The sequence below is a fragment of the Citrus sinensis genome, chromosome 7 (assembly GCF_022201045.2).
Source record: "Citrus sinensis cultivar Valencia sweet orange chromosome 7, DVS_A1.0, whole genome shotgun sequence".
Classification (NCBI taxonomy): Eukaryota; Viridiplantae; Streptophyta; class Magnoliopsida; order Sapindales; family Rutaceae; genus Citrus; species Citrus sinensis.
In genome coordinates this window covers 2,767,204-2,777,819 of record NC_068562.1, presented here as the reverse complement: position 1 = coordinate 2,777,819, position 10,616 = coordinate 2,767,204, and the positions used below count along the sequence as shown (strand labels likewise).

Here is a 10,616-nt window from a genome sequence, read left to right as displayed (position 1 = left end):
AAAAACTCTCCAGCAGAATCATGATTGCACAACTTCTCAAAATATGACTTGCAAGCATACTGTCGCATGCATTCTTTAAAAGGTTGAGATATTTTCATTTCCAAGTGTTGAAACAGACGTCAAAGATCATGCATAAAGAAGACACGACCTGCATATCTGCTAGCAGAGGCTAGCACTACCTATTGCAAGGCATCAAATATACCTTCCGGCAAGACCATTTTTCAAAACTACTGCCTCATAACAGTAAATCGGCACTTTTAAACGTGATGATATTTAAACAAATCCAGGTATCTGGGAACTAAAAATGGTAACAATCATTTTGGTTAGGCTTCCGCCAGTCAATAGCATTTCAAAAGCGAAAGGCAGTAAAGTAGATTGTACCAAAGCACCCACTAAGACAAGACCAGTATTACGGGCAGCGCAAGTCTGAGATGCACTTTGACATTGATTGCCGTGTGCATAAGCTCTAGCAAAAGCAAATAATATAACCCACATGAAGCAACCACTCGAATTACATTACCTTTTCAAGGATTTCTACATCAAGCAATCAATCAAAATTCATCAATCCAGAAAAAAGTTTCATACACATCATAATACATATTTATCAGAAAAATCCACACGATGCCAGTCTACTCAAATCACGGACACTTGTGTCCAGTGGGATTTCCATGTTAGCTCTTGCTAGAAGAGAACTACTCCAACCAGTATTTTCTTTCCAGTTTCTTTGTATTTGATGTCGAAGTTCTCTGCAAACTATGAAATCTTCTATTTAATTTATATACAAACATCACCCTCTCACACATATTGGCATTGCTTTTGGTCTACTCCTTTGACGTCATTGAGCTGTCTGACTGGACTAAATTACCTTGAGCATCAACATAAGGTCTGATGAAAGTCCTCCGCCACCAGACTTCAAAGGCTCTCTGAAGATTCGGGCAATTGTCACCTGCCTTCAAAAAACTTCCCAACCAAGCAAGCAGAATACTCTGTTGTTCCTCTAGAGGCAGGGTGAGAATCGTCCTGCCAATTCCTTCCTCCACAACCTTCCGATCAAATGATCTACACCCGTGTTGCAACCAGCTGTAGTCATCAATCAATGGCTGTAACCAGGTTTGTAACAACATCTGACGAGTATCCTTTGACGGTAGCAGCTCCCCTCTTCCAATTCCAACAAATAGCCTCGCTGTAATGCAGCTAATACGGTAACGAGTCACTACAGGAATTTTTGAATGTAGGGCAGCCAACTCTTGCTGACTAGCCCACATTAGAGCAAATTCATCTGCTGCTTGCCTGATCGCTAAAATCTCAAGCAACCATGAGAGGTTATCAGCCTCTAGAACTATTTGCTTCACCACAGGCTCCTTATTGTGTACGGATTTATCAGCAAACTCTGGTTCATTAGCTTGCCTAAATAGAGCCACCAGCGAATTCAAGCAGCTTCTGCATGATGTATAGATAGTTTCACTGCAGATGTCAGCTGAACCTGCATTGTTTGGTACACTGTTATTTTCCCTTAGGAGTTTCAGTACCACAGATTTCATTTCCCGTCGCCCTCTCTCCTCATTGCTTTTCAGAACCAGTTCCATTATGTGGGATAGTGTATCACTAGGTGGATTTGAGACATCAGAAGAGATTCGTTTCAGTACCGGGCTGACCCCAACACCCTCACCTTGGAGTCGTAGGACTGATGAGACAACCTTTTCTTCTTCCTCTTCCCCAACCCATGGAACTGCTTCTAAATATTCCAAGCATGACTTAATGCACAAGCTGAAGCCAAGTAGTTCCGCAACCTGCTCAAAATTCCATTAACTTGAGGTCAATGTATTTAAAATAATTTCACATGCCTCAGCACATATTATTATCTATTATGAAAAAAGAAGAAGAAGAAGAAGAGAAAGAAATAAACAAAATATATGGGAAAAATGGCCAACTAATTAGTATCATTATATTCTAAACAAAAGATTCTAGTAGCTTCACATAGAGCTCATGAAATTTCTCTAGCTTATTGTACCTCCACTTTGAAGACAATCGCTCCAGACCTCATTACGAGGCTGCTAAAAACAACTGCTCGAATGACATCATTGTATTTCACTATTGAAAGAAGATTAACAAGCATAATGAAACATGCCGCATACTAGTATGAAAAAACCAGGCTTAATATACATACTGCAGACATCAGGTTACCAGTTAATAATATATAGAAAAAAGCCCCAAGTAATGAATACCAAGAAACAGATCGTGCTAACAATGTTCAGCAGATAGAATGACGATCACTTAACCAATACCATTCTATCTTAAATTTTAAGAATCAATGATAACTTTCAACAGGATGGACAATTGGGCTTGGTTGAACGAAAATTGTCACTCCAACAACAGCCAAAAACAAGGTACTCAGAGCTACCGCTGCAAAAGAGAAAGAAAGGACACTCTAGACAAACTGAGAATTTATTGTAACAACCACATTCTGCCTTTCCTTTAATGCTAATTAACTAAAATAAATAGATCAAATAGAGGCAATTATACCGGATAACTATAAAGAATAAATTGAAAACAATAAATATTCTCAATGGTAAAACCTAACATTGCTTTCACAAGCAGAGTAAGGTGTTTTGTATGGAAAGTAATTAGTCATATAACGATGCACTAAAACCTCTATAAATTAATAATGACTGCACCATAAAAAACCTATTAATTTAATTTAAAGAGGTATTAATTAATCGATAAATTAATAATTTATTAATTTATACAGTGTATATCAATTAATTTATACAGTGTATATCAATTAATTTATACAGTGTATTTACAATTCAATGAACATATATTTTAATCAACTAAAATTTATTGTATTTTACCAATCTAATCAATTAAAAATGAATTAATCCACTAAATATAAATTAAATTAACAAAAAAATTAAAATTCTTGTAATTTCAGAATTCAATCCCAGGACTTCTAGAAGCAAAAGCAAAACTAGACGAGATCCAACTATATTTAAATTTCAACCAAAAAAAAAAACAATAGAGTCATATTTTATTCAATAAAATATCATAACAATTATATTTGTAATTTCAGAAAATTATTAATTTATGATATGAATGGAACCACAAAGTTGTATAAGGTTTTCAGGAAAAGTATTGCCTTATTAATTTACCGAAATTATTAATTTAGCCCTTCAGCCCAAGTTGAGACCACGGAAAATTATTATATAATAAAGGTTATTAAAAATATCAAGTATTAGAATCTATAGAGGTTTTACTGTATTAATGTAGTTTTCTCTGCTGCAAATGTTGGAATCATTTATGAAAAAAATAGTGAATAAGCCATGGTTTCCTGCTTGGCATATTAGGCAGTTAAAAGCATAAGACAACTTAGAAAAGAAAGCATTATTGAGGAGCATAGAGCAACCAACAATTATAAAAGAAACTACGAAAGTCAATTAAACTAATTAAGAAATGAGCAAAAAAAATCTAACAAAAATTAGGAAATTAAATTTTGTGCTGAAGATCTCAAAACAATATGGTAAAAGAAGGCATGTTAAAGGTAACAAATTAAAGTGATTTTGGCCTAACATGCAACAAGGAGTTTAATGACAAAGAAGGAAGGGAATTGTCTGTATAAAACCTTAGTTTCCGCTATAAGTGCTCATTTTGTATGTGGTCAACACTGTTACCAGATTCAAACAGTATTATGGGGCCTTTTGCCATTTTCCAACAAGTTGAAACCCTTTTTTTTCCCTTTTTTCGGTACAAGTATATTAGATTTGGGAAATGTACATAGAGGAGGGACAAGAACTCCACGAGGACAAAAGTCAACAATATCCCCAAGCCCAAGATCTGTAAATCCTATAAGATAAAAAATTCTAACTAAGGAAATTACACAGCTGCTTCCCAATTAATCAAAATAAAAAAGAAAGACAAATCGAAAACCAGTATAAGCTTTTGAGATTAATAGTTACTCTACATGGACCAGAACAGCTGCGTAAATGAATTAAAACTGCAATATACGTTCCTTGTGGAAAAATTTAAGATAAAAAACTAGAGAGATTGTTTGTCCAACTTTATCAATCGCATAAGATCAAAACTACGACCTACTTACCTGCACTCCACCCTGTTCCCTAAAACACACAGCCAAAGGGCAAAAGATTTCAGTTGCATTGCAAAACTAGCGAAGATAATTGCTAGAATGCAATGTGTAAGCAGGGCCAACAATATGATAGATTATTTGCAGCTAGGGCAATACAACAACAATTGCATTCTTAGCAGGTAACCCATGAGGCAGTTGTTTATAGGGTTGACGAAAGTTCAGTTACCAAGAAAACATAAATCATGAACTATGCAAATGATGCGGCCAGCCCATATATAAGAAGAATATTAAATCTGCAAATTACCTTGAGGACACGTAGTACACGAGAAACACTTTGCTTCATTAGCCTTTGCTTCATATCTTTGCAGTACATGAGTCCCACAGTTTCGACATAACTTTCGACATCCTCACAATCATCAATTTCTAAACAAGACAAACCAAACTGCTCTTCAGAAAGCTTATTGGCGAAAAAACTGCTGTTCTCTAGAAGAACATTCTTGTGAACGCTCAGCTTCACGCAAAAGCCTTGTTTTCCAAGCAAAACCACCTTTATGTTGCTGGTTCCAGGTTCACCAAACTCAATTGCCACCTTCCTAGGCATGTTTTCTAACTTAGGCCTTGAAGTTCTCTCAGGAACAGCATTTGCTGCGCTAACGCTAGGTGTATCACATCCAAAGCTTCGTGGATCATCAGAAGCAAATCCTGGTCTTAATGGAGTGGGTGTTGGCTTTTTCTCAACTAATGGATTTTGTTTCTTTTGGATAGTAGTTTTAGGTGGCGGTGAGGAGGATTTGGGTTTGTTTAGTGGATTTTGTGCTTTAAGGGTCTTCTGAAACACAACAGGAGAAGGGCAGCACCAAAAACCTTCAGGTGTCACAGCAATTGGAACATTTCTAATCTTGGTTTGACCTTGCTCTACCCTTGGAAGCTTAATTTCAGCCATAGTCAATATTTTACAATATAATTCAATCAAGATACAGCATGTGCATTGAAGACGAAGTTTTCAACCCCTTACCTATAACTGAAAGGAAGCTAAATAACAAACTCTCAAATGTATTGCAGACGGACACTAGACTTTTGAGTTGATCCTGAGAACATAAATTCCAAAAATAAGAAAAAAAATTACTTTTCATCTAGAGGACGAGCACTTCCTACAAAATTGCCTGAAGCGCGGAGCTCAAACCGTAATTGATAGCCGGTCACCTGAAATGTAAAACACTCCAAATAAATTAATTACACACCAAAGTGGCAGAAAAATAATAGCACAAAGTTTCCTAAACAAAAGATTTAGATTTTTCCAACTGCACTAAAAGAAAGAAGAAAAAAAGAAAAAGAAAGTAACTTTTCCTCCTACCTCCTCCATATCTAAACATAGATCAAATCATATACTGAAACCAGGAAAATAAACGCAAAGCTTAAATAAATTTTCACAAACGAGAAAGAAAATTTGGTCTTTTCTTCCTCTTTAAAAAAAAAAAAAACCAAAAAACAGAATCATAGAACTCCATAAAAACTTGGACGAAATAGAACTCACCAAGGACTGAGTGTATGGAGACTTCATAGAGAACCCATCGCTTATCTCTTGTCATTAAGCCCACAAGTGCTTAAAATGATTGAATGAGAGCTATGGTGTCAAGCATCAAGGGAACCACTAAAACAGAGGCTTTGCAGGGGAGGAATATTAATAAGTAAAGTGTCTCTTTATTTAGTTATTTATTATTTTAAGTTAAAAAAATCAAATAGAAAATAAACACAGTTTAAAGTAAAAAAAAAAAAAAAAAAAAGAATGGATCGTGTTGTGTTTTGTTCCTTTCACTTTAAGTCTTTAACAGTAAGGAAGTCAGATGTGTGCTTTTAAATTGTGATGATTACAAATTTACATGAAGATGTGGGTCTCAGTTCTGGCATGCCGTTGCTTCTCTGCAATTGCCTCTCTCGTGTCTCTAAATACTTTTTTAGTTTTTATGCGATCATCAAACTGGCATCCCTACTTTATTTGAATAACATACTTTATTACTCGAAAGAAAAATTAATAATAATAATCCAATCTTAATAAATAATAATGATGCTTCATACTTCTATTACAGTGCACTATAGTTTACTACAAATTGGATATAGGGTAATAACACTTGAGTCCCTGAGTTTTTAGATTTTTATAAGAAAGGACATAATGTTTTCATTTGTATAAAACAGGTCACCGCTCCTTAGCTCAATGAAATGACCAAGTTACCACCATAGCCTATATAAACAACTTTAAGACGATGCACATAACAGTAAAGGGTCTGCAAAAATAAAATAACTTGAAAGGGTATGTCGGGCTTTTAGACGAGAGTAAGAGCCTGACAGTCAGCCCTCCACTCAGCCACAGCCAGGGATTAATTTGAGACAAATGGACAAACTATTTTTTTGTTCTTGAGAAATCATGAAATAAAGGACTCAAATGTTAATAATACCCCATATTTTCTTTACTGGGAATTAGTATCTGGGGTATTAAAAATATTTCCTTGTAAGATGGTTCTTTTATGTTTAGTTACGATGATACCTTATAATATTAATAATATTTGGATGCTTTATGTGTTGGCAGCTTTAGTGGACCGTCGTTGGATTTTCTAGGCAAAGTGACTATCGTTATCACGAGAGGGAATATGATGGAATTACAGAAATGCACTCATGGTGTTGCAAAATCTGGGTATGAAGAGGGAAGATGATGTGTGGGCAAATTTGACCATATGTATACATACAATAATAGTATGATAGATAAGGCGTGAGAGTTTATGAAATGAAAATGATGGGCGGTCTAAGCTGCCAGCAGATTGGACTTGACGGAGAGACAATGTTGATATTTTATTTCATAAGGTTGAAAGAATCTATTATCTTTTGGGCTTTTCCCGGCCTCAAGGCGTCAAATTAATTTTTCACTGGAGGATTTGATTGGAAGATGGCCACACTCATGACAGAGTTCAAAATTTGCTAAAATGGGGTTAAACAGGACGGTACAACCAGTCGGCATCATCTTGCCTCACCAACTAGTTTGGGATAGGGTTTTGCAATTTAATTCTAAGACTTCTCACATATATATGAGTGCACGCGCGCGCGTGAGAATTCTATGCTCCCACCGTAAGAATCAAATTCACACACTCTCTCTCTATACATATATATAAATATTTCAATTCAGGATTTTAAAGTATAAAAAAAATTTGGTAAAACTTTAAAATTGTATGATTATAAAGGCTTATAATTTCTCACACTTTAAAATTCTAGACCAAAAACTTACTATATATATATATATAAGTGCACGGACGCGTGTGAGTATTCTATTCTCCCACCTTAAGAATCAAATCCACTCTCTAGATATGTTCACTAGTGTCAAATTCTAATTTGGATTCTTGTTTCATTTGTCCATTATTAATAATGTATAATCAAACAAATAATGGTGTGCTTTCTATTTTCTAATATAATTATCAATCATCTGTTGTATCCTAGAATTGTCAAATAAAATTAGATAACGTTTGGAGGAAAGGAACAGCTGTTTAATTTGTATAGGATCCGCAATGGTGAGATTGGGGTGTTTGCAAAAAATAATAGAACTCGAAGGAAAAGTGAAGTTGAAGATCACAGGTCAGAAGCACCCATTTGTTCTTGGCTCCTCTCGAGTACATAAGAGAGAAAGAGTCATCTTTGATCTCCAGGTTACATTTCTCCTAAATTTTAGAGTAATTTAAAGGATCGTTGATTTTAAAATCTGGATTGCGTCATAGTTTTTATTTATTTTTTAATCTTTTAAAAGGTAAGTTAGAGGAGTCAGTAAAATCTAAGTTAATTTTTTAATTAACTTTTTTTTATAGGATTCAAAATAAATTTACTTGAAAATCGTTTATTCAAGTTTTCAAGACAAATTGATTTTTTAATCTTTGTCTTTTTCAGGATTCAAATAAGAGTGATTAATAAAATAAAATAACATAAAAATCACCTACTTAAATATTTGAGGATACGTCATAAATAGAATTAACATAAATTACCAAAATTAATATTTCATATAGATTTATAAATAATAAATGTACATCTCACCCAAACAGTGTGATGATAATGATAATAATGTATAAAAATTATACTAAGAATAATTTTATTTGAAAGAACAAAAATAACAAGATGTTAGTGCTTGTTTAAGATTCAACATAGATTGTAATCAAATAATATGCACCAAAATCTAGTTGATTCTCTATGCCAACACATGCATTAACCTATCATCAAGATTCTATAAATCTGCAGCGGATTTTGGTACCAAACTACCCCAAATTATTGTGAGCATCTTCTTGATCATATAATGTTGTTTTGTCAATCTAACTCAAATCCTCATCAAATTTATTGTCGGTCCAACTAATAAAACAATCAATGTTGAGGATTTCTCAACCAACAAAATATCTTTTCATTTTTGTGCCTCCTGTTGATGCCCTTTTACTTTATAAAAAGATGGGAAAACATCACCGTCTCAAGAGACATAATTGATCATTCACAGGAGATGATGAGAATATTGAAGAGTGAATAGACCAAATATACGTGCAAGCAGCTTTGAAAATCTTTTGACTCTTTTTCACTTTACTTTACATTTTTATTTTTTTCACATTTCATTGTCTCCCTCTATGGCTTGGCCCTGCAAAGAGCAATAATGGAGGTAACAAGAAATGATGCCAAGTTGGAAAAGGAGAACACGTTTTCATCATCATACATCGATTGGTCCCAAAAAGGAAGCAATGGGTAAGATGGGTTCATGGCTTTGCTGGACTTTTGGTCCACCATTTCATCACTACTCATGTGGGGGTTCTATCGTGTGCCAATTCATTGCATTGCCATTAATGATCACTAATAGAAAATATGCCTTCCTTCCATGTGCTGCTTTAGACTTTATAACCAAAGCAATTCCGCATAGTAATGATTGAATTATGGCATCTATTTCTTTGGCACATGTTATTAATCCAAAAATTGACCTCATCACTATGCACAGAGGAAACAGCATCTTCAAGAGGTCGCTTAAAAACAAGGCTTCCTTCTCGTGTATTAATTTCTTCAGCTTGTTACAGAATGATGTTAACAGAAACGCACAGGTTCTTGAAACAAAGAGACAGATTACGATGTGACCTTATCTCATCTGCGACCCTGACAACGAAAAAAACCTAACAATGGAGTACGGCTTCACATTAACACGCATGTGCGGATGTGCGCTGCCTGTATAATGTCTGCGCCTCATGAGCAGACCGCTGAGTCGCTAACTGTTTGTTATGGAGTCTTCTTTTCACACAAACGCCATTTGGCTTATGACAGAGGACATTCCGTCACTGGACCCTTGCCCGTTGTGGTATTTGTAAAGAATGATGCCTAAAATATTTAGCTCTATATGAATCATGTAACATAAAATATTTTCTTTAAAAAATCATTTTCATTTTTGGGTATATAATTAATTACAATTTGATGATTGTTAATTTTAATTTTAATTTTATTTTAAAATCAGTTTTATATTTTTTCCACTTTAATATTTATTTGATTTATTTTTTAATAAATTACTAATTTTAACTTTTAAAAATATTAAATAGTCAATATGCAAAGGAGTTTACTGAGCGGGTACAAGTCATGGTACTATATATTCCTGTTTGTTCAACCAATGCAAATTAAAAAAAAAAAAAAAAGAGCCATGTTACGTAATCCAAATTTAAATCTTAATTTGAGTTCCAACTAATATGATATTTATCAATTGAATGGTGATTAAATAATTTTACAAGTTATAAAATGTATCATCCAATAAATGAGTGACATATGACATTAGGCCTCAAACAGTGAATTCTTATCATTACTCTACACACACACATACAAACATACTTACATCCAGTCTTTATTAAAAAATAAGAGTAAAACTAAACCTTATATCCATCCTAACATAACGAGCCAGATAAACCCTATCTTGGCAGGAAATTTTACCCAAAAATAAAAATAAAAAATGGAACTATTAGCACCCTTCTAAAATTCTCATGAAGCCCCTCTTTTCAAAATTTATGGTTTTAACCATGATTAAGTTTAAAATGTTGTATGTCTTAATTAAACACTTATCATTGTTATTGATGTTTTTGAAGGTATCTCTAACTTAGTTAAACCCCTTTATTTTTCTGATTATTCTTTATTTTGTGATACTTTATTTCAAAACTTAATAGTTATATATTGTTTTTTTTTTCTTTCAAAAGAATGATAGAAGAAAGTAAAACAACAACAATAGCGATGGTAATAATAAATGTTATGAATCTTGTAAAGCAAAACGGTTGTTGAAAAGGTCGAAGGAAATTGAGAGTGATTCTCGCAAGGCACGAGTTGCAAATTTAATCCGGTAAAAAATAAAGAAGTTTGTTCATACAAGATTTCTAGAGAAATAAAAATACATGGTTATTTATAGAATTAAGGTGGGTGTTGTTAAAAGTAGTTGAACTCAGAAACAAAAAAATCAGTTTGTTCGGTCATTAACGGAGAAATAATGTGGGCTCTTGTGTATCTC

At 33.9% G+C, this 10,616-nt stretch overlaps 1 protein-coding gene across 1 annotated transcript; it reads right to left on the bottom strand.

Annotated features, from left to right (window-relative positions):
- Positions 1 to 494: 494 nt before the first annotated feature.
- On the bottom strand, positions 495 to 6,008 carry LOC102623588 (BTB/POZ domain-containing protein At3g50780). The gene is made up of 3 exons (XM_006466636.3): positions 5,616 to 6,008; positions 4,386 to 5,284; positions 495 to 1,790 (listed from the first exon to the last, which is right to left on the bottom strand). The coding sequence occupies exons 2-3, from the start codon at positions 5,022 to 5,024 to the stop codon at positions 822 to 824; spliced, it is 1,608 nt and encodes a 535-aa protein (XP_006466699.1). The 5' UTR covers positions 5,025 to 5,284; positions 5,616 to 6,008; the 3' UTR covers positions 495 to 821.
- Between the last annotated feature and the right edge of the window lie 4,608 nt (positions 6,009 to 10,616).

Coding starts and splice junctions, on each gene's coding strand:
- LOC102623588 (XM_006466636.3), bottom strand. CDS start 5,024: ATGGCTGAAATTAAGCTTCCAAGGGTAGAGCAAGGTCAAACCAAGATT. Junction 1,791..4,385: donor GTGTACTACGTGTCCTCAAG/GTAATTTGCAGA, acceptor AATTTTGAGCAG/GTTGCGGAACTACTTGGCTT.